Source organism: Oncorhynchus kisutch, linkage group LG14 (genome assembly GCF_002021735.2).
Source record: "Oncorhynchus kisutch isolate 150728-3 linkage group LG14, Okis_V2, whole genome shotgun sequence".
Lineage (NCBI taxonomy): Eukaryota > Metazoa > Chordata > Actinopteri > Salmoniformes > Salmonidae > Oncorhynchus > Oncorhynchus kisutch.
The window spans coordinates 45,357,679-45,382,164 of record NC_034187.2 but is presented as its reverse complement, the minus strand read 5'-3'; the positions used below and the strand labels follow the sequence as shown (position 1 = coordinate 45,382,164).

General features: G+C 43.1%; 1 protein-coding gene and 1 long non-coding RNA gene across 3 annotated transcripts in view; one reads left to right on the top strand and one right to left on the bottom strand.

Moving 5' to 3' along the window:
• Positions 1-24,486, bottom strand: part of LOC109903141 (GTP cyclohydrolase 1) — a 44,046-nt gene that overhangs the window by 17,792 nt on the left and 1,768 nt on the right. Inside the window, exons 2-3 of the mRNA XM_020499771.2 lie at positions 8,667-8,776; positions 1,116-1,171 (exon numbers count right to left, since the gene is read on the bottom strand). Coding sequence (XP_020355360.1) covers positions 1,116-1,171; positions 8,667-8,776 — 166 coding nt within the window. The remainder of the gene's footprint in view (positions 1-1,115; positions 1,172-8,666; positions 8,777-24,486) is intronic.
• On the top strand, positions 2,520-6,868 carry LOC116353388 (uncharacterized). Of its 2 annotated transcripts, none has more exons than XR_004202804.1 (3): positions 2,520-2,695; positions 6,070-6,352; positions 6,458-6,868. It is a non-coding gene; the product is annotated as an uncharacterized LOC116353388 (long non-coding RNA). The 2 variants fall into 2 exon arrangements; XR_004202805.1 differs by lacking the exon at positions 2,520-2,695 and adding an exon at positions 3,386-3,924 and having other exon boundaries at positions 6,458-6,861.

Genomic DNA, 24,486 nt, shown 5'->3' with positions numbered 1-24,486 from the left:
CAGGACCAGCTTACTCCGAGTTACAACATGAGTCAGGTTCTTAGTTCAGACTCATCATCGCTAAGTGTTCTAGTTCCTATTATTTAATAAGTGACCGTACTGTACTGTCTGAAGGACTCACAAAGAAAAGATTACATATTCACACATGATGATACTGCACGAGTCTAGGTAATCCCAATCCCTCCAATATCACAATATTCAACCTTCCTGTTATTATTTTTTTGTCATATGAATTCGGAACCTTGATCGGTTCCCTGGTATATTGACAAGAATTTAAATAGCTAACGATACCTACACACTGAAGAAGGATATTAAAGCCTCTACAGGATCGGTGTCCCGACCTCGGGACGGTTGAGCTAACGTAGGCTAATGTAATTAGCATGAGGTTATAAGAAACAAAAAAATTCCCAGGACACAGACATTTCTGATATGGGCAGCAAGCTTAAATTCTTGTTAATCTAACTGCACTTTCCAATTTACAGTAGCTATTACAGTGAAAGAATATCATGCTACTGTTTGAGGAGAGTGCACAATTATGAACTTGAAAATGTATGAATAAACCATTTAGGCACATTTGGGCAGTATGGATACAACATTTTGAATAGATATGCAATAGTTCATTTGATCAGTCTAAAACTTTGCACATACACTGCTGCCATCTAGTGGCCAAAGTTTAAACTGTGCCTGGGCTAGAATAATTCATTATGGCCTCTCTCTTGCATTTCAAAAATGATGGTACAAAAAAAAAATGTGTATTATCTTTTACCAATGTTTTATATTCTCCTACATTCATTTCACATTTCCACAAACTTCAAAGTGTTTCCTTTCAAATTGTATCAATAATATGCATATCCTTGCTTCAGGTCCAGAGCTACAGGCAGTTAGATTTGGGTATGTCAATTTAGACGAAAATTGAAAAAAGGGAGCGGATCCTTATTAAGTCGAAACATTTGGTTATGCTATCCCTGAACCAGTCAACATTATTTAGAAAAACGAAAAATTAAGTACGTTTTTTGCGACATCTTTTTGTGTGCAGAGTACTGACCCATTAAATGTTTTGTTATATCTTTGGCAACAATAGCAAACAAATTGTTAAACTGTCCATACTCTCTTACCTGGCCAGCTTGCTGAGGCCCAGCACCCTTTTATTGGGGAGATAGCCTATGTGGACCTGGGGGAGAAAAGAGAGACCATGTCTGTCATTAGTGATGTCCAAGATATCATATCCACAACCACAGACAGCAAATCATGTTGCCCCAAATTATGCAATTCCCCAGACAGACCTAACTGGTATGTCAATGTGCAGTATACACTCAGTGTACAAAACATTAAGAACACCTTCCTAATATTGAGTTGCACCCCCCATTTTGTCCCCAGAACAGACTCAATTTGTCGGGGTGTGAACTCTTCAAAGTGCCCATGTTGACTCCAATGCTTCCCACAGTTGTGTCTTGTTGGCTGGATGTCCTTCGGGTGGTGGACCATTCTTGATACACACAGGAAACTGTTGAGCGTGAAAAACACAGCAGCGTTGCAGTTCTTGACACAAACCGGTGCGCATGGCACCTACTACCATACCCCGTTTAAAGGCACATCAATCTTTTGTCTTGCCCATTCACCCTCTGAATGGCACACATACACAATTAATGTCTTAATTGTCTCAAGGCTTCTTAAACCTGTCTCCTCCCTTCATGTACACTGATTGAAGTGGATTTAACAAGGGAAATCAATAGGGGATTATAGCTTTCACCTCAATTCACCTGGTCAGTCTTTGTCATAAAAAGATCAGGTGTTCTTAATGTTTTGTACACTCAATGAATCTCAGTGGTTGACTGTGTTAGCTCACTAAGCTAAAGACTAGGCAACACAAGCCTTCAGGTCTCAGGCAAGGTTACTCATTACACAAACATTTTTATTATATTGGGGACCCATCATACCAGTGGAGGCTCCTCAGAGGAGGAAGGGGAGGACCATCCTACTCAGTGAATTACATATAAATGAAAATGGTAAAAAACATTGAAAAAGCTATCCTATTTAGATAAAACTATACTAAATATATTCACATGTCACCAAATAATTGATTAAAACACTGTTTTGCAATAAAGGTCTACAGTAGCCTCAACAGCACTCTGTAGGGTAGCACCATGGTGTAGCCGGAGGACAGCTGGCTTCCGTTCTCCTCTTGGTACATTGACTTCAATACAAAACCTAGGAGTCTCTTGGTTCTCACCCTCTTTCATAGACTTACACAGTAATTATGACAACTTCCAGAGGAAATGTCACCCTTTTTCCAATATAGTCCTCCAACCTATTATAGCTCTTGCAGCATGAACTGACATGTCGTCCACCCAATGAAAGGATCAGAGAATTAATCTAGTACTGAAAGCATAAGCTACAGCTAGCTAGCGCTGCAGTGCATAACATGTGGTGAGTAGTTCACTCAAAGAGAGAGCAAGACAATAGTTGAACAGTTTTCAACTAATTAATTGCTTCAAAAATGAAGGAGAAGCAAGAGAGAGAGAGAGAGAGAGAGAAAGATTTAAAAAATGACAAACTTTCAGTTTCACTTACTTAGCTAGCCAATGCAGCTGGCTAGTTTAGTTACTCAAACACCCAAACATTCAAACAGAGGGATGCTATGTTAGCTAGCTGGCTATGACTATCCAACATAACACTGGAACTCTTCCAAGTCAAGGTAAGCTTTTGGTTTAACTAATTTATTGCCACCGGGGCCCATCGGTCTATCTGCTTACTGACTATACACTAACGTTACTGCATGATTGTAGCAGGTTTACTAACACATTAGTTCTATTAGCTATGTTGACTAGAACGTTACTAATATGGGGACAACGATGTAGGCTGTGTGTAGCGGTTATGACATGGTTTGGGCTTGTAAAGGTTTTTTCACCTGGTCACATACAGCTGATGTGTTGTTCATTCAAGTCCAAAAATCAAGGGAAAAGGTGAGAGGAGAGTGAATAGAGGCTAGAATGAAAACAACCGCTGATTCTGTCAACAACAAAAAAAATCTTAAAAAGGAAGCAAACAAAAGATGGATAGAAATACTTGAATTTGTCCAATATACTGTAGGACTAATGATTACGCCCTAGATAAGCTAGGTGCAGGCAAGTGTGCAAGGCGGTACTGACTTGTGTCACGGTCTGTCCATGTGTCACTGTCTGTCATCTCAAATTCTTCTCTCAACCTGTGTGCACCTACGTTGTAAACTTTCATTCATAGGCTAGGTTCAACCTCATGATGGTTATAGGGGAAATTAGAGTATCATGTAGTAGCCTAAACCTATCGATGTTACGTTGAACTGGGTGAATGTAATATGAATGGCAGTCATCCAACATGCTGTAATAGAAATAAGGCCTTGCTCATGAAAAAATAAAATAATCCTCCCTCATCATAAACGGCACTGACCGCCACTGCATCATAGAGTATGAAGTAGGCAAGCTAAACATTTGTGTTTCACCATGACAGGCGTGGTAAAGACATGAATCATAAGACGCCAAGACAAAAGGCAACATTATCTAAAGGCCATCGGAGGAGTACAGGGGAGGTAAGGGAGTCACGTCTGCCCGTGGATAAATAAGCAGCAGATAAAAGATTAGAAGCGGATCGAGATCTAGACTCTCCTCCCCATGCAGCTGGTTGAGCCTGCTTCTGCGTATGACTGGGAGGCTAAGTGGCACCCCTCACCCTCCATCCTCCATTCAAATGTCAGCAGCAATTTGATGAAACAGGCTGAGAGAAAGGGCATGCATGCAAGGATTTATCCTCCTCTCCTGTCCCCCTCCCCCTCTCTCTTTCTGGTTGGTTGTGATAAAGACGGCGTCATTTAACTATCTTCGTCCAAGCTCTTCAGCTTCTTCCTTTCGGCTCACTGCTGCACGTTTAAAAAGCGAATTTCTGAACTGGGTAAATAAACAACACTTTCACTTCACTTCGAAAAGACGGGATTCAAGTTTGATTAAAAGTAGGGTTCAGAGATGGGTTTCGTGGTTTTTCAAAGGTATGCGCTGTGAAGGTATACATTAAAGCCAAACACAATGAAAAACAATATCAAGTTGTCGCGAGGTGATGACAAACACTAAAAGCGTTATTAAAAGACAACTGACTGACTGGAGGCGTGACGAAAATGAAAAAAAGAGAGCACCAAACGGCTCCATATTTCAGTTGGCGGGGAGAAATCGGTGAGTCATTATAGCACTCAGCGGGCAGCATGGATAGACGTGCAGGGAAATAGATGAGTGCGTGGATAAGAGGCGACTAGCGCTTGTGACGACGACAGGGAGCTATCAGCGGGGGAAGGAGATGAACGGAAACAAAGTGGCCTTCTGACAGCCAGCTGCTGACAAACAAACACACACACACAGCACAAAGAGAAAAAGTCACAGTCTGTGTGTGTGTCTCTTTGTGTGTATGTGTAACGCTTGCTCCCTCTATCATCATGGCCCTTTTGCAGGCGTGAAAGGGATGTGAAAGTATAAATTGCCTCCCTCTTTGTCTTAAATGGCAAACACCTGCAGGGTAAGATGAGGGGAGAATAGAGGGCAGAATGCTAGGTCTACGGTACTAAATGTCAAACAGGAGAATTTCCAGAGGCAAGCGTGTCTCACTTGAATCCCTGCTAATGGGATTTCATCTGATTTGCGTGGCGTTCCAAATGTCACCCTTTTCCCAATATAGTCCACTACATTTTCTTAAGAGTCCTATGGGCCCTGGTCAAAAGTAGTGCAATAGGGTGCCATTTGGAACACATCCTTGGTCAGTGCTGCGGGACATTTTGTTGCTGTGGGGGGTGCAGAGCTGTTGGTTGGGTTTGGGGTAGCCAGGTGGAAAGCATGGCCAGCCGTAGAGAAATGCTTTTTAAAATTCTCGATTATCATGGATTTATCAGTGGTGAGAGTGTTTCCTAGTCTCAGTGCAGTGGGCAGCTGTGAGGAGGTACTTTTATTCTCCATAGACTTTACAGTGTCCCAAAACTTTTTGGAATTGGTGCTGCAGGATGCAAATTTCTGTTTGAAAAAGCTAGCCTTTGCTTTCCTAACTGACTGTGTGTATTGGTTCCTGGCTTCCCTGAACAGTTGCATATTGCAGGGACTATTCGAAGCTAGTGGAGTACAACACAGGGTGACTTTGACCTTGAGCCTTCTTTCAGTGATTTAACATACAGTATTACCCAGCAGGAAAAACAGGTTCAAAGGACTTTTATGACATCATGGTCAGGTTGTTTACTGGTTGTAAAAGGAATTCAAAATATATTTTTATCTGGTTGTAGCAGAGAACGTGAGGTTGTAATCTTGTTATAAGACGTCTTCTTTTAGTTTTTTTATCGCTTTGGTACTACTTTCACAAGTACAACACACAAAATCACACAGTAACGTTTTCACCAAACCTACATCTATAAACACCTTTCATATAAAGTAATTGCCTTTCACAATAGATTTTAAACTGGTTTGTCAACTATATATGGATTTTGAGAATGGACACCATCAAAGAGGTCACAAAGAGGTGGGCATGGGCCCCATCAAAGAGGTGTGCATGGGCCCCATCAAAAAGGTCAAAGAGGTGGGCATGGGCCCCATCAAAGAGGTGTGCATGGGCCCCATCAAAAAGGTCAAAGAGGTGGGCATGGGCCCCATCAAAGAGGTGGGCATGGGCCCCATCAAAGAGTTGGGCATGGGCCCCATCAAAGAGTTGGGCATGGGCCCCATCAAAGAGTTGGGCATGGGCCCCATCAAAAAGGTCAAAGAAGTAGGCATGGGCACTGTCAAAGAGGTGGACATCAGAGAGAGGGAGGCAGACGGCTTGGAACTGTTGGGTCTAATAAACAGAGACCTTACCATAGCAGAGGCTGCCAGATTAGTTTTCCCCAATCTGAAAAGATCAATTGTCAATTCGATCATGAGAACAAAAAAACAGATACATCTACAGGATATGCACTATGCGTTACCATTACATATACACTAAATGACATATTGTAATGCATGTAAATTCACAAAACATTTCACAGTATTCTTACAGTATGATATATTGACAGTATATCTGTTCTACCCTCAGAATTGACAGAAGACCCCATGGTGGTGGCCGTGACTGTGTGCTGACCGATCAGCAGGAGTGGGCAGTGGTGGAAATGGTAAGGGCCAGGAATGACATACGGCTGTCTGAAATAAAGCAGGTCATTGAAGAGAAAGATGACACCTTTGCCAATGTGGCATCCATCAACCTACCAACAGTCACACGCCTTTTGAAGAGGAACCAGGTATCTATGAAACACATTTACCTGATGCCCTTTGAGAGAAACAACGACCGGGTGAAACAACTGCAGGCCGAGTATTTTCAGGTACCACACTACATACTGTATTACTGTAACTATTTAATGCACATGCTACTTCACAATTTCATGTTGGAACTACTGTAAAAATAACTAACCAAAATATATTTTTAGAGGGTGATGGTGCTTGATACTGCTGTGAACCATAACAAGCATATCTTTGTTGACGAAGTGGGCCAAAACTCAGCGTCATGGGCGTACGGGCGACCGTCCAAGTGCAAGGACAACTTGGGGGAAATCTCCATGTGCGCAGCTATCTCTGAAGATGGTGTGGTAGGACATAGGCCATTACTTGGATCCTAAAACGCTGCACACCTCATTGTGATACTCAATAAAATTGATCAGGCCTGTCAAGGTGAAGGGGATGAGAATTTATGGCCAAATGATTAAGACAGGCTTGATGCAAATGAATGCGTGCTGAACATTGTTTTATTTTCATTCATTTTAATTTTTTTTCATTTGATTACAGACAGTATACCTATGTTGCAATTATATCCGAAAAATAAAAATTACATTTTTTGCAAGAATGATTTTAGAGGATGTCTTCATTGATCACACATTGTATAGATATTATGGAAATTATACTTGGTAATTTTCTTGGTAATGTAAGTGTATTGCCTAATAAGTGTATTGCCTAAGTGTTTAATCTATTGTAATTTACAGTATTGTCGCCTCGTGGGTCTTCCGGTCGCGGCCGGGTTTGAACCCGGATCTGTAGTGACGCCTCGAGCACTGCAGTGTCTTAGACCGCTATGCCACTCGGGAGGCCCACTTTCAGAACTTCTAAGGGCGATTTGAAAGACATATCTTACATTGTTTGTTATTGGATTAACTGGTAGTTAAAACGACTACATTGAAAAGATATCATTATGTTGTGTTTTGGTGATTAAACCAATGTTCTCCTTACATTATACGTGTGACCAGTTTGGAGTTTTGTACTAAGAGTTGTGAAAATGTACCACATACGTGAAAATATTACCAAAGAGATACATAAAAACTGTGATCAGAAAATAATGTAATGTGCCAAATGTCTGCCACTGAGTAATGTACCTTCTGGGTTATGTGTGATGAATCCAAAGTAGAAGAGATCATCAGAGTTGTGGACTCGAGTCACATGACTTGGACTCAAGTCAGACTCGAGCCACAAATATGATGACTTGCAACTCGACTTTGTCTTTAACACCAATGACTCGTGACTTGACTTCGACTTGAGCCTTATGACTCGACCTGACTTGATACCCTCCCCAAGCCCAAATATTAAAACTGATGCTATTAAAAAAAGTGTGCAGTGCATCAACTCTTCATTTAACGGATTACAGTTTGAATTGGACAGAGGTCAATCAAATTGTGACAGCTGAGGAAAAGTTGTGCGTGGCAGTGCAGAGGATCGTCGGCGGGTGAATTCAGATGGAGCCCTTGGAAAGATGATACCCCAATATATTATTTTTGGATATAAAGACTACGCTGTATCAACAAAAAACGGATTGCAACTTGCAAAACATGTGGGAAGAAAATTACAGACGGAGGCGCAACAATTTCCAACTTTGTTCGACATTTGAAGCTGCACAAAGAATGGTAAGTCGTGGCTAATATAGTCGACAGCTATATATTTTATTACTTTACTGGTGTATCATGTAGGCTAACGTAACGTTAAAATCAATGAGCCTCCACACAGTCAGTCAGTGCGGGAACGTGATCATTGTACCCAAGATTGAGCTACAACTGGCTAGGCATTTGGTAGCCTAAATCCTGCTTGATGTTACTGCTGTTCCTAAAACCATTGACATATGTTAGCCTACTGTAACCACACAGAGTGTGTGTGTGTTAAGGTTGGGTGATTGTGTACAAGCCTACATCGCCCGATTGCGCCCCATAACAATCCTCAATAGTCAATCACTATTTTGGGGGGGGGGGTGTATCTTTCTCATGGCTAACCATGTAGTTCCATGGGAATATAACGTTTATTTGGAAAGTAATAAATATATATTTTTAAAAGTATTCATGGTTTGCGTAAATGTAATATACTATTACTCTTGTTAAAAATATGAAATGGTATTACATTTGGTGAAGAGCACATTATGACTTGTTTAGACTCAAAACTCAAAGTTTAGGACTTGAGACTTGACTTGATACTTGACAGTCTTGACTTGAGACTTGACTTGAGCGCTAAGACTTGAGACTTACTTGTGACTTGTAAAACAATGACTTGGTCTCACCTCTGGAAGAGATTCTCCATAACTGGTGATTAAATTGTACACCTTTGGACTGGTGTGGTGCTGATAGGGGCATAGGGGTGTGTGTGTGTGTGTGTGTGTGATATTACCCTGCCAAAGATGGGCACCAGGTGGTGCTCGCACATGGAGAACATGTCGATGTCCTTCACGATAACCATCTCATCGTGGTCCTCGTCGAAGATGGCATCGTTCAGCACATCTGCGGAAGCAAAAGAAAATGAGAGCGAGACGGATGAGTGCGAGGGCCATCGAGTCGACGCCATAAAGCTCCGAGACCCTTGACGAGACACTCAAATGAGACAGCCCCCCCAACCTAATCACTCTCCATCCATCCCATATGACATACAGTGCCGTGATAAAGTATTTGCCACCTTTCTGATTCTCTATTTTTGCATATACTTCTGACACTAAATGTTATCAGATCTTCAACCAAAACCCTAATATTAGATGAAGGGAACCTGAGTGAACAAATAACACAACATATTGATACTGCTTTAATTTACTTACTAAACAAAGTTACACAACACCCAATGCCGCAGCGTGAAACAGTAATTGCCCCCTTACACTCAATAACTGGTTGTGCCAAACTTTGTTGCAGGGGGAAATTTGAATATCTGAACATATATATGTCCTTTAGTCTGATGAGTCCAAATTTTTGGTTCCAACTGCTGTGTCTTTGTGAGACGCAGAATAGGTGAACGGATGATCTCTGCATGTGGGGTTCCCACCGTGAAACATGGTGGAGGAAGTGTGATGGTGCTTTGCTGGTGACACTGTCAGTGATTTATTTAGAATTCAAGGCACACTTAACCAGCATGGCTACAACAGCATTCTGCAGCGATACGCCATCTCATCTGGTTTGCGCTTAGTGGGACTGTCATTTGTTTTTCAACAGGGCTATTTGACCAAGAAGAAGAGTGTTGGAGTGCTGCATCAGATGGCCTGGCCTCCACAATCACCCGACCTCAACACAATTGAGATGGTTTGGGATGAGTTGGACTGCAGGGTGAAGGAAAAGCAGCCAACAAGTCCCCAACATATGTGGGAACGCCTTCAAGACTGTTGGAAAAGCATTCCAGGTGAAGCTGGTTGAGAGAATGCCAACAAAGAATGCCAACAGCATGCAAAGCTGTCATCAAAACAAAGGGTGGCTACTTTGACGAATCTAAAATCCCAAATATATTTTGATTTGTTAAACACTTTTTTGGTTACTACATGATTCCATGTGTTATTTCATCGTTTTGATGTCTTCCTCACTATTATTCTACAATGTAGAAAAGTGTAAAACTAAAGAAAAACCCTTGAATGAGTAGGTGTGTCCATACTTTTGACTGGTACTGTATGATTCATCATTTTTTTATGTTGAAGGGAAGCAATAGGAAGAATATTTTTTTTAGATTGTCTTATTATACCAAATAGGGTAACACATTACTTGACAAGTGTCATAAGATGAGATGACAAGGTCATAACTATGTCATAACGTGTCATAACTTGAAATAACCTGTCATAATATGGTTATAACACTGTCATGACCCATATATTTACACCTGTTGTGACATATATTGCGTTATTTTATGGCTGGTTATGACACCCACATAAGTGTCAAAACCCACATTTATTCAAATTAGTTATTTCCCTGCCAAGAAGTTTCATTTTAAAGTTTGCTCATTAAATCCTTTCTAGTTTTTGTTGTAATAAATTCTTTACATTCATGTTTTTTTCATCATGTTTAAAATAACATGTAGAAAATAAACTGTGACACTGTCAAGAAGCATGATGACCAACATAATCATAAGCTAGATAGGCCTATCAGGTATAGGCCCTTAAATCAGCCATCAATCAAAAAGAGGGTGTCTTGTCCTGCTCCTGAACTCTGCTCCTGCATTCTTCCCAGTCATCACATACAGAGCATTGGGGTAGGTGCATGTCTGACATCAATGTGTGCGCAATTACAGTAATGGAATGTTTTGCCTTGTGTGGTAGGTTTTGTGGATTTTGACACTTATGTAGGTGTCATAACCAATGTTCCCTAAAATAAATGTCGGCACTGAGTAAATTTCAGGTCTGCAGAGTGCAAACTTGAACTTTGTGAAAACTTCCAGCACGCATTTACTGTGAACATTGAGGCTGTACCCTCTTTAAATTAAAGTTTTCACAGTGGCCAAGTAGACAACTGTGGCTATTTGATCATAATATAGGCCTACCAGGGTGGCCTACCATCAAAAACAATGGAGAAAAAACACACTCCATAACATTTTAACATGTTAAAATGTTAACAAAATAAAACTCATTATTATTTCCATACCATTATTACAGAGAATCAGACAAATTATGCTACACTCTGCCTATTGGCTACTTAGCTTATTCAAGATGTCTCAAAATACAACACTTGCCCTTTTAAACACTCATTTTGTGCCCTTGTTGGAGGCAAACACTTCCATAAATGCCAATGGCTATTTGCATATAGGACTACTGCAGCTCTGATTGGTTATGGCGCACAGGTCTGTGTAGAGTATGTGCCTGAGTCTAGTCGTGCCTGTCAATGCAATAGAATCCTACTCCAATGCGCTCTGCCTAGAAGAAAATCTCTTGCACAGTTAGTTTAGCATACTAAATCTTGCAATCTTGTTTGTTTTGTTTCAGTATATTACATTGAAAGTGGCTAATATTGCGTTTATTTGATCAGAATTTCCACAGTAGAGTGAAAAAGTCGATAGTGTTAGCTAAAGTGGAAAACTGTAGAAAGTTTAGTGAAGTTAAATTTCGTGTTTCTCTCTTGAGAATGGCGCAGAAGGAGATGGCTGCCGTTTTACGATCCCGTAACCAATTGTGCTATTTTGTATGTTTTTTTTTGTTATTTTTAACTTATTTTGTACATAATGTTTCTGCGACCATGTCTTATGACGAAACAGAGCTTCTAGATATCAGGACAGCGAATACTCACACCGTACCGGAGTAATACTTTTTCTTCAACGAGTCGGACGGGAAGGATTTACTTCAGATGCCCAACAAGGTCCTCATCCCCGTCATTCAAATCAAATCAAAGTTTATTTGCCACACGCGCCGAATACAACAGGTGTAGACCTTACAGTGAAATGCTTACTTACAGGCTCTAACCAGTAGTGCAAAAAAGGTGTTAGGTGAACAATAGGTAAGTAAAGAAATAAAACTGTAAAAAGACATTTGAAAAAAAGAGTAACAAGGCTATATACAGACACCTGTTAGTCAGGCTTATTGAGGTAGAGGTATCGTTAAAGTGACTATGCATATATGATGAACAGAGTAGCAGAAGCGTAAAAAGAGGGGTTGGCAGGTGGTGGGACACAATGCAGATAGCGCGGTTAGCCAATGTGCACTGGTTGGTCTGGCCAATTTAGGTAGTATGTACATGAATGTATAGTTAAGTGACTATGTTCAGGATTCTTATGGCTTGGGGGTAAAAACTGTTGAGTAGCCTTTTTGTCCTAGACTTGGCACTCCGGTACCGCTTGCCATGCGGTAGTAGAGAGAACAGTCTATGACTGGGGTGGCTGGGGTCTTTGACAATTTTTAGGGCCTTCCTCTGACACCGGCTGGTGTAGAGGTCCTGGATGGCAGGCAGCTTTGCCCCAGTGATGTACTGGGCCGATGTACTGGGTCGTGCCCTATTCACGACTGTCTTGGTGTGTTTGGACCATTCTAGTTTGTTGTTGATGTGGTCACCAAGGAATTTGAAGCTCTCAACCTGCTCCATTACAGCCCCGTCGATGAGAATGGGGACGTGCTCAGTGCTCCTTTTCCTGTAGTCCACAATCATCTCCTTAGCCTTGGTTACGTTGAGGGATAGGTTGTTATTCTGGCACCACCCGGACAGGTCTCTGACCTCCTCCCTATAGGCTGTCTCGTCGTTGTCGGTGATCAGGCCTACACTGTTGTGTCGTCAGCAAACTTAATGATGGTGTTGGAGTCGTGCCTGGCCATGCAGTTGTGGGTGAAAAGGGAGTACAGGAGGGGACTGAGCACGCACCCCTGGGGAGATCCAGTGTTGAGGATCAGCATGGCAGATGTGTTGCTACCTACCCTCACTACCTGGGGGCGGCCTGTCAGGAAGTCCAGGATCCAGTTGCAGAGGGACGTGTTTAGTCCCAGGATCCTTAGCTTGGTGATGAGCTTTGAGGGTACTATGGTGTTGAACGCTGAGCTGTAGTCAATGAACAGCATTCTCACATAGGTGTTCCTTTTGTCCAGGTGTGGAGTGCAATAGAGATTGCATCATCTGTGGATCTGTTTGGGCAGTATGCAAATTGGAGTGGGACTAGGGTTTCTGGGATAATGGTGTTGATGTGAGTCATACGTGAGTGCTACGGGTCTGTAGTCATTTAGACAGGTTGCCTTTGTGTTCTTGGGCACAGGGACTATGGTGGTCTGCTTGAAGCATGTTGGTATTACAGACTCAATCAGGGACATGTTGAAAATGTCAGTGAAGACACCTGCCAATTTGTCAGCACATGCCCGGAGCACACATCCTGGGAATCCATCTGGCCCCGCAGCCGGCTTTCAATCACACCAAAGACCAAAACTATATTGACAAATTATACATACTGTAGCCTAACTATCAAATGTGGACGAGCATCCACACTGGGGGGGGAGTTTTTTTTCCAGTAGGCCTAAATCTGTCAATCAACTGAGGGACCAAATCAGCTCATCAACTCAGCCATGGGTACACAGATGCCTATTATCGGTTTTCACACCTTCATTGGGTAGACTACAGAATTTAGCCAATTGGAATATAATCAAATAACAAGGGACCTATTACAACTATTGATGGCACTATATTATCACCAGCTGATGTCTCGTTAAACCATCAATACACGCTAAAATAAAAATCTATAATCTTTGTACATTTGAATGTTGCAGAAATAGGACATACAGTATTGCCTACCATTTGAGTGGGCGAGAGACAAAATTATTTGGATAGCAAGCCCCAATCCCAATTACTCGACAGCCCCCCGCATGGAGAGAAAAATAACTGCTCTTTTTCAGGGACTCATTTGAATTTCCTGATGCAGCAAGAAAATTCTCTGCGACAAAAGAGTGATGAAGTTAAGATCCGACATCTGTAGGTGCAATGACTGCAACCAAACGCTTCCTGAAGTTGTTACTCAGTCTCTCACATCACTGTGGAAGAATTTTGGCCCACACTTCCATGCAGAACAGAGCTCTACAGTGTGACCATTTTACTCGCATATGTTCCTAAATATTTTACTGTGCAACCTGGAATTTTAGTTTAGGAGCACCAGTGGTGCCTAGAAAAATTAAGAAATTAATATTGCAAATCTATTTTTATTGTGCTCCTTAATATCTTTGTGTCCACCTCTATTTTTCAAGGTCAGCGTATAGCCCTGAAGAACTTCTTTAACCCTTTACACTCGTGGGAATTGGCCCATATGGATAGGGCTAAATTGAAATTGTTCTTACAGAAGAAATATGAAAAGCATATGCATAACCATGGTAGCATTTGAAAGGGAACAGTTTGGAGATAATGGGGAAATTATTAGACCAAAAGGTGAGTACAAAAAACAGTTCACTGACAAGACTGAATCCAAACATTACACTGTTGATTTTATGTACATTTCACATTTAATGTACTTTTTGAAGCATTTGTTGAGAAAGAAATCTGAAAATACTCTGGATATATTCAGTACTATGATAAGACTATTCCTGGAAGATGTGGAGTAGGTGCAACAGAAGACCAAAACCTTTACAAGGGTTTGAGTGAGAGGACTAACTGGTGTCCCCAAGTGGCCACACACCTCTCCAAAGTGTGAGTCAAAGAAAAGTCTTCAACTATAAAATATACTTTTTTTGAACTCTCCTAGCTGTGCCATTGAGGAACTAGAGCAACTACACTTGTAGTTGTTTCATTTGGAACACAACCCTGCCATCACACAATTACGAAATCCAAAACGGTCTATTATAAATTGCAATCAGGGTCAGGTGGGAATGACTTGAAAGCTTGTTCTACTGCCAAGATGACTGGCTAAGTTATAAAATATGGTCTTACAGTGTTAGGCTTTCACAAGGCAAAACCCCCAATTGTACCCATGTTGGGGAATAAGAGATTTGAAAGCTGGGGATGATTAGGTGGCCATGATGGTATAAGGGCCAGATTGGGAATTTAGCCAGGACACCGGGGTTAACACCCCTACAAGTGCCATGGGATCTTTAGTGACCACAGAGAGTTAGGACATCCGTTTAACATCCCATCCGAAAGACGGCACCCATACACAGGGTAATATCCTGGGGCATCGGGATTTTTTTTTAAATCAGAGATAAGAGTACCTCCTATTGGCCCTCCAACACCACTTCCAACAGCATCTGGTCTCCCATCCAGGGAGAATGTCAGGCCATCCATCCGTGAGCTGAAGCTGAAGCCAGCTGGGACATGCAGCAAGACAATGACCAAAACACACAAGAAAGTCTACATTACAATGGCTGAAAAGCGACAAATTCAAGGTTCTGGAATGGCCAAGTCAATGTCTAGATCTAAATCCAACTGAGATGTTGGACTTCCTGAAACGAGTGGTTCATGCTCAAAAACCCACAAATGTCGCTGAGTGAAAGCAGTGCTGCATGGAAGAGTGGGCCAAAATTCCTCCACAGGGATGTGAGAGACTGATCAACAACTACAGGAAGCGTTTGGTTGCAGTCATTGCAGCTAAAGGTGGCACAACCAGTTATTGAGTGTAAGGGGTGTCACGCCCTGACCTTCGTTTGCTTTGTATGTTTATAGGTTTTGTTTGGTCAGGGTGTGATCTGAGTGGGCATTCTATGTTGTATGTCTAGTTTGTCTGTTTCTGTGTTTGGCCTGATATGGTTCTCAATCAGAGGCAGGTGTTAGTCGTTGTCATTGTGGGTTGTGGGTGATTGTCTATGTTAGTTGCTTGTGTCAGCACAGTTCTTATTATAGCTTCACGGTCATTATTCGTTTATTGTTTTGTATTCAGTGTTCAGTGCTTTCTTTAATTAAAGTATCATCATGAACCCATACCATGCTGCATTTTGGTCCGCTTCTTACTACGATCGTGACAGAATCACCCACCACAAAAGGACCAAGCGGCGTGGTAATGGGCAGCAGCAGCAGCAGTAGCAGCAGCGATGTCAGGATTTCTGGACATGGGAGCGAGATCTGGACTGTGTCACTACTTGGGAGGAGATAGACAGGTGGGCGGTCGACGCAGGGAGAGTGCCGGAGCCCGCCTGGGATTCTCTGGAGCAGTGTGAGGAGGGATACCGGCGAATGGAGTCAGTACGGCGGTGCGGTAGGAAGCCCGAGAGGCATCCCCAAAAATGTATTGGGGGGGGCACACAGGGAGTGTGGCGAAGTCAGGTAGGAGACCTGCGCCAACTTCCTGTGCTTACCGGAGAGCGAGAGAGACCGGGCAGGCACCATGTTTATGCTGTGGAGCGCACGGTGTCCCCGGTGCGGGTGCATAGCCCGGTGCGGTACATTCCAGCTCCTCGTATCGGCCGGGCTAGAGTGGGCATCGAGCCAGGTGCCATGAAGCCGGCTCTACGCATCTGGTCTCCAGTGCATCTCCTTGGGCTGGCATACATGGCACCAGCCTTACGCATGGTGTCCCCGGTTCACCAGCACAGCCCAGTGCGTCCTATTCCACCTCGCCGCACTGGTCGGGCTACGGGGAGCATTCAACCAGGTAAGGTTGGGCAGGCTCGGTGCTCAAGAGCTCCAGTGCGCCTGCACGGTCCGGTCTATCCAGTGCCACCTCCACGCACCAGCCCTCCGGTGGCAGCCCCCCGCACCAGGCTGTCTCTCCATCTTCTGCCTACAGGTGCTTCCTCCTCTCCAGTGCTGCCAGAGCCTTCCTCCTCTCCAGCACTGCCAGAGTCTCCCGTCTGTCCAGAGCTGCCAGAGTCTCCCGTCTGTCCAGAGCTTCTAGAGTCTCCCGTCAGTCCAGAGCTGCTAGAGTCTCCCGTCTGTCCAGAGCTGCTAGAGTCTCCCGTCTGTCCAGAGCTGCTAGAGTCTCCCGTCTGTCCAGAGCTGCTAGAGTCTCCCGTCTGTCCAGAGCTGCTAGAGTCTCCCGTCTGTCCAGAGCTACTAGAGCCGCCCATCTGTCCTGAGCTGCTAGAGCCGCCAGTCTGTCCTGAGCCGTCAGTCAGCCAGGAGCTGCCAGAGCCGTCAGTCAGCCAGAACCTGCCAGAGCCGTCAGTCAGCCAGGACCTGCCAGAGCCATCAGCCAGTCTTGAGCTACCCTTCAGTCCCGAGCTGTCCCTCAGTCCGGAGCTGCCCCTCAGTCCGGAGCTGACCCTCAGTCCGGAGCTGACCCTCAGTCCGGAGCTGACCCTCAGTCCAGTGGGGCCCTTTAGTAGGGTTGCCAGTCCAAGGTCGGTGGCGAGGGTCGCCATTCCTAGGAGGCCACAGAAGTGGACTAAGACTGTGATGGAGTGGGGTCCACGTCCAGCGCCAGAGCCGCCACAACGGACAGATGCCCACCCAGACCCTCCCCTATAGGTTCAGGTTTTGCGGCCGGAGTCCGCCCCTGTTTGCTTTGTATGTTTATAGGTTTTGTTTGGTCAGGGTGTGATCTGAGTGGGCATTCTATGTTGTATGTGTTTCTGTGTTTGGCCTGATATGGTTCTCAATCAGAGGCAGGTGTTAGTTGTTGTCTCTGATTGGGAACCATATTTAGGTAGCCTGTTTTGTCATTGTGGGTTGTGGGTGATTGTCTATGTTAGTTGATTGTGTCAGCACAGTTCTTATTATAGCTTCACGGTCGTTATTTGTTTATTGTTTTGTATTTGGTGCTTTCTTTAAAGTATCATCATGAACACATACCAAGCTGCATTTTGGTCCGCTTCTTATGACGATCGTGAAAAGGGGACAATTGCTTTTTCACACAGTGGCATTGGGTGTTACATAATTTAAATAAATCTCAACATTGTCTTATTTGTTCACACGGGATCCAATTATCTCATATTAGGTTTTGGTTGAAGATCTGATAACATTCAGTGTCAGAAATATGCAAAAATAGAGAACATCAGAAAGTGGGCAAATACATTTTCAAGGCAATGTATGCCTGTTGTTTCTCTCTGGCAAACACTGTAATTATGTCTCGAGTCTCGACCCCATATAGGCCTACCAATCTTTGTTTTGTTTTCCCTCATAGCGGAGCTCATATGATTGTTCAAATCTAATGGTTATATCGGTTTGTGGGGACGCGCCCTCCTTTCTCCCTGACTGAAGTTTTTAATTTCCTGGCCGCCTATCTACGGAGGTTGGGGTGGGAGGAACGTTTTTGTGGTAAGCCAACTGTCTGACTTGTTGCTTCAGGGCCCTGCGGGGTTGTTGCAGTGTTGTCGTCTTGTTGCCTGAATGAGCAGCAGCTGCCAGGTTTGGGTGCCATGATGATGAAATCATGGCTAACAACAACAAAATTAAAAGGTAATAGCTTCTCCATACGTCGTAGGGTGTGATAAGTCAGTCATCACCATCTAACCATGTTTAGATGACGGACTATGCATGTTTAGACCTATGCCTTCAGAAAGTATTCATATACCTTGACTTATTTTACAATTTTTTGTGTTACAGCCTGAATTCAAAATGGTTTAAATAAATAAAAATCTCACCCATCTACACACAATACTCCATAACGACAAAGTGAAAATATATATTTTGTAAAAAAAAAATGCAAATTTATTGAACATGAAATACAGAAATATCTCATTTACATAAGTATTCATACCCCCGTCAATACTGTTTAGAAGCACCTTTGGCAGCAATGACAGCTGTGAGTCTTTCTCTAAGTCTCAAAGAGCTTTCTACATCTGGATTGTGGAACATATGCTGATTATTTTATTACAATTCTTCAAGCTCTGTCAAATGTGTTGTTGATGATTGCTAGACAACCATTTTCAGGTCTTGCCATAGATTTTCAAGTAGATTTAAGTCAAAATTCTAGCTCGGCCACTCAGGATCGTTCACTGTCTTCACTGTTTTCCTCTAGGATTTTTGCCTGTGCTTAGCTCCATTATATTGATTTTGTATCCTGAAAAACTCTCCAGTCCTTAACAATTATAAGCATACCCACAACATGACGCAGCCACCACTATTCTGATGCACACACACACACACACACACACACACACACACACACACACACACACACAGGAAAAGAACAGAAAACCAAATCAGCATCTCCCCAAGTCATCTCAGACAAACACACACAATCACAAACATTATGACACCAACACAAACAACCTCATACACACACAATGAGTCTCTATGGTTACACCTCAAATTGTTCAATGTCAAGCAGAGGGATTGAGAGGGCTGGTGGCCGTGTTGGCTCATACTCAGCTCTCTCACGCTCTCCCTTTCCCTCTCATCCTCTTCTCTCCTCTCCCTACCCATTTCACAGTCTCTCCCTTTCCCAGTCTTTGCTCTCTCCTCTCTATCCCTTTCTCTCCCTCGTCCCCCACTCTCTCTCAACCCCCTGAAGGAGTGATGTCCTCCCCCTGCTCCTTCAACACCTAATGACGACATTAAAGCCTGAGGCCAGTCTTCCCAAGTGACTGAGATAATGACAGTAAAACACATCCTCCCACTCCTCCATCAATCTCAATGAATGGCTCCTAGTGTGGGCTTTTCTTTCTTTATAAAAGAGGAGTCGACATGGAAGGATACCTAATTTGGTGAAAGGAGAGATCATGCATATTGCTTACAGGCCTCTGTTCAAATGCAGTTCTGAAGGATCTGTCATTCAGATTTTTCTTGGAAGGTCATGTGTGTTGATAGCATCATACACGAACGGTAACACTTCCTACAAATAATTCCTAAATAATGCTTTATAAGTGCATAGCATCATACATAAACATTAACCCTAACACATGAATACCATCTTCATAATGCATTATAAGCGCATAGGATCATATACAAATATGAACAGTAACACTTCCTATGAATACCCACTTCACAATGTATTATAAGCACATTTATAACACCTTACGAGCTAGTCTTCATGCATGACATAGGTGCTAATAGCTGCCCAATAGCATATAAATAAACAATGAATTAGCAACTAGATTCATAGGGCATTATGACCAGACCTTATAAACCAAACTGTATAATGCACTATATGAAAATAATGAGAACAGAGAGCATCATAGGGATTGATTTTCATTCCTTTACACACACTTTTTGGCACAGTCTGTCTTGCACATCAAACATGAGTGAATGTTTTTATTATCACATGGAAATGACAAAGTCTTGGTCAGCAAAAAGGGATTTTAATGGAAATTCTGTGACTAAGTGAGAGTCCACTGTTGGAGTAAGAAGATCCAGTCCTGCATCATTCAAACTCACTTCCTATATTCCCTGGGCACTCAATGAGTCACTCATATGAGCACACACAAAGACACACATGAAGACTAGGGCCGGGACGATACCATTATCGCAAAAAAAATTTTATGACAAGAGGCAGACCAAAGTCTTCGCTCCTTTAAAAACCTGCTATATGTAAAATATTGAGTGCTTGGAAAATAAATAAATGTGACTCTGGATGACAAGATAATGAGGTTTGTTTCTCCATTACACTGTTTTGTTTCCCTGCCACGATACTAACCCGTATCGCTATATGGGTATAGTCCCGTCCCTATTGAAGACACATATGCACACACACATACACACGGACCTCACACACACACGGCATGTGCTAGTCCCGCATTGCGCGTTTAAACAAAGGGGTGGTGCAAAATAAGAGCCAATCCAAAAAGGGGGAGAAGACCACCACTGAGGTCTGTGCTGAACACACACATTATATCATCATGACTCTTCACTTTTTGCAGGGTTTACAGTTTGGTTCGTCTCCTCATGTTCCCAAAACACACATACCTCAAACAGGAGGGAAAGAGCATTGAGTACATACATACAAACCAGGCAGGTTCCAAGCATTCTCAAGCTATTCCAGATGCATGTTTGTATGCTCCGGAGAGCCAGAGAGAGCAACTAACACATTCCTTGTGTGTGTCTCTCTCTCTCAAAATGTAATACACAGAGCCTCAAAGTGCTCCACATGAAACCAACTCCAGATGAGAGGGGGAGGAGGAGGAGGAAGGTAGGGTGAGGGGTGGTAATATTGTGAGGGGCAGCTCCCCGGCTCCACCACTAAAACAGTCCCAACCGTGGAAAAGAGAACCAATATGGTCTGGTCAGGGGATTTGTTGAGCCTGGATGTGCACGTGATTTATGGAGGGATGGGGGTATTGTGTAGAAAGGGGGATTTCACAGATGGATCGGGGGAAAGTACATAAATTGAGAATCTGAGATACAACACCATATTTCTAGTAGGGTTAGGTTACTTGTCTATAAATGTATGATGAACATAATACATTGTGCATCCTTCCTTCTTGATGTACTCTTTTTCTACTTGACTGCCTAAATCACATTGGTCAATTTAATATTTCTTATTATTATCATTTGAGTGAATGCGGTCTCTCCAGTCGCAATAATGATTTACTATTTTGTACAGCTCAGCACTAAATATGAATCTGTAGCTCTAATACTGATTATTGTATAGCTTCACAAAAACAACACATTTAATTGAATGTATAAAGTTTTGTCCTGTGAGTGTTTATATAAGGTACCAGCAAAAAGTTTGGACACACCTACTCATTCAAGGGTTTTTCTTTATATTTACTATTTTACACATGGTAGAATAATTGTGAAGGCATCAACACCATGAAATAACACATAAGGAATCAAGTAGTAACCAAAAAAGTGTTAAATAAATCTAAATATAATTTAGATTCTTCAAAGTAGAAACCCTTTGCCTTGATGACAGCTTTACACACTCTTGGCATTCTCTCAACCAGCTTCACCTGGAATGCTTTTCCAATAATCTTGAAGGAGTTCCAACATATGCTGAGCACTTGTTGGCTGCTTTTCCTTCACTCTGCAGTCTGACTCATCCAAAACCATCTCAATTGGGTTGAGGTAGGGTGATTGTGGAGGCCAGGTCATCTAATTCAGCACTCCATCACTCTCCTTCTTGGTCAAATAGCACTTACACAGCCTGGAGGTGTTTTGGGTCATTGTCCTGTTGAAAAACAAGTAATCGTCTCACTAAGCTATCCCAAGATGGGATGGCATATCGCTGCAGAATGCTGTGGTAGCCATGCTGGTTAACTGTGCCTTGAACCGCGCCCTCAGAGCATGCGCAGACCAGCTGGCCGGTGTGTTTACGGACATATTCAACCAATCCCTATACCAGTCTGCTGTTCCCACATGCTTCAAGAGGGCCACCATTGTTCCTGTTCCCAAGAAAGCTAAGGTAACTGAGCTAAACGACTACCGCCCCGTAGCACTCACATCCGTCATCATGAAGTGCTTTGAGAGACTAGTCAAGGACCATATCACCTCCACCCTACCTGACACCCTTGACCCACTCCAATTTGCTTACCGCCCAAATAGGTCCACAGACGATGCAATCTCAACCACACTGCACACTGCCCTAACCCATCTGGACAAGAGGAATACCTATGTGAGAATGCTGTTCATCGACTACAGCTCGGCATTCAACACCATAGTACCCTCCAAGCTCGTCATCAAGCTCGAGACCCTGGGTCTCGACCCCGCCCTGTGCAACTGGGTACTGGACTTCCTGACGGGCCGCCCCCAGGTGGTGAGGGTAGGCAACAACATCTCCTCCCCGCTGATCCTCAACACTGGGGCCCCACAAGGGTGCGTTCTGAGCCCTCTCCTGTACTCCCTGTTCACCCACGACTGCGTGGCCACGCACGCCTCCAACTCAATCATCAAGTTTGCGGACGACACAACAGTGGTAGGCTTGATTACCAACAACGACGAGACGGCCTACAGGGAGGAGGGCCCTCGGAGTGTGGTGTCAGGAAAATAACCTCACACTCAACGTCAACAAAACTAAGGAGATGATTGTGGACTTCAGGAAACAGCAGAGGGAACACCCCCCCATCCACATCGATGGAACAGTAGTGGAGAGGGTAGCAAGTTAAGTTCCTCGGCATACACATCACAGACAAACTAAATTGGTCCACTCACACAGACAGCATCGTGAGGAAGGCGCAGCAGCGCCTCTTCAACCTCAGGAGGCTGAAGAAATTCGGCTTGTCACCAAAAGCACTCACAAACTTCTACAGATGCACAATCGAGAGCATCCTGGCGGGCTGTATCACCGCCTGGTATGGCAACTGCACCGCCCTCAACCGTAAGGCTCTCCAGAGGGTAGTGAGGTCTGCACAACGCATCACCGGGGGCAAACTACCTGCCCTCCAGGACACCTACACCACCCGATGCTACAGGAAGGCCATAAAGATCATCAAGGACATCAACCACCCGAGCCACTGCCTGTTCACCCCGCTGTCATCCAGAAGGCGAGGTCAGTACAGGTGCATCAAAGCTGGGACCGAGAGACTGAAAAACAGCTTCTATCTCAAGGCCATCAGACTGTTAAACAGCCACCACTAACATTGAGTGGCTACTGCCAACACACTGTCAATGCCACTGACTCTACTCCAGCCACTTTAATCATGGGAATTGATGGGAAATGATGTAAATATATCACTAGCCACTTTAAACAATGCTACCTTATATAATGTTACTTACCCTACGTTATTCATCTCATATGCATACGTAGATACTGTACTCTATATCATCGACTGCATCCTTATGTAATACATGTATCACTAGCCACTTTAACTATGCCACTTGGTTTACATACTCATCTCATATGTATATACTGTACTCGATATCATCTACTGTATCTTGCCTATGCTGCTCTGTACCATCACTCATTCATATATCCTTATGTACATATTCTTTATCCCCTTACACTGTGTATAAGACAGTAGTTTTTTTTGGAATTGTTAGTTAGATCACTTGTTCGTTATTACTGCATTGTCGGAACTAGAAGCACAAGCATTTCGCTACACTCGCATTAACATCTGCGACCATGTGTATGTGACAAATAAATTTGATTTGATTTGATTTGATTTGAACTCTAAATAAATCACTGACAGTGTCACCAGCAAAGCACCCTCCACATAATAACACACAGAAATACGATCCTTAGGTCATTAATATGGTCGAATCCGTAAACTATCATTTCCAAAACAAAACGTTTATTCTTTCAGTGAAATATGGAACCGTTCCGTATTTTATCTAACGGGTGGCATCCCTAAGTCTAAATATTGCTGTTACATTGCACAACCTTCAATGTTATGTCATAATTACGTAAAATTCTGGCAAATTAGTTAGCAATGAGCCAGGCGGCCCAAACTGTTGCATATACCCTGACTCTGCGTGCAAAGAAAGAAAGATAAGTGACACAATTTCACCTGGTTAATATTGCCTGCTAACCTTTCTTTTCGCTAAATATGCAGGTTTAAAAATGTATACTTCTGTGTATTGATTTTAAGAAAGGCATTGATTGTTTAGGGTTAGGTACACGTTGGAGCAACGACAGTCCTTTTTCTCGAATGCGCACCGCATCGATTATATGCAACGCAGGACACGCTAGATAAACTAGTAATATCATCAACCATGTGTAGTTATAACTACTGATTATGATTGATTGTTTTTTATAAGATAAGTTTAATGCTAGCTAGCAACTTACCTTGGCTCCTTACTGCATTTGCGTAACAGGCAGGCTCCTCGTGAGGCAGGTGGTTAGAGCGTTTGACTAGCTAACCATAAGGTTGCAAGATTGAATCCCTGAGCTGACAAGGTAAAAATCTGTCGTTCTGCCCCTGAACAGGCAGTTAACCCATCGTTCCTAGGCCATCATTGAAAATAAGAATATGTTCTTAACTGACTTGCCTCTATTTTTTTTTATCTGCAAAATCGGAGTCCAAAAATACAGATTTCCGATTGTTATG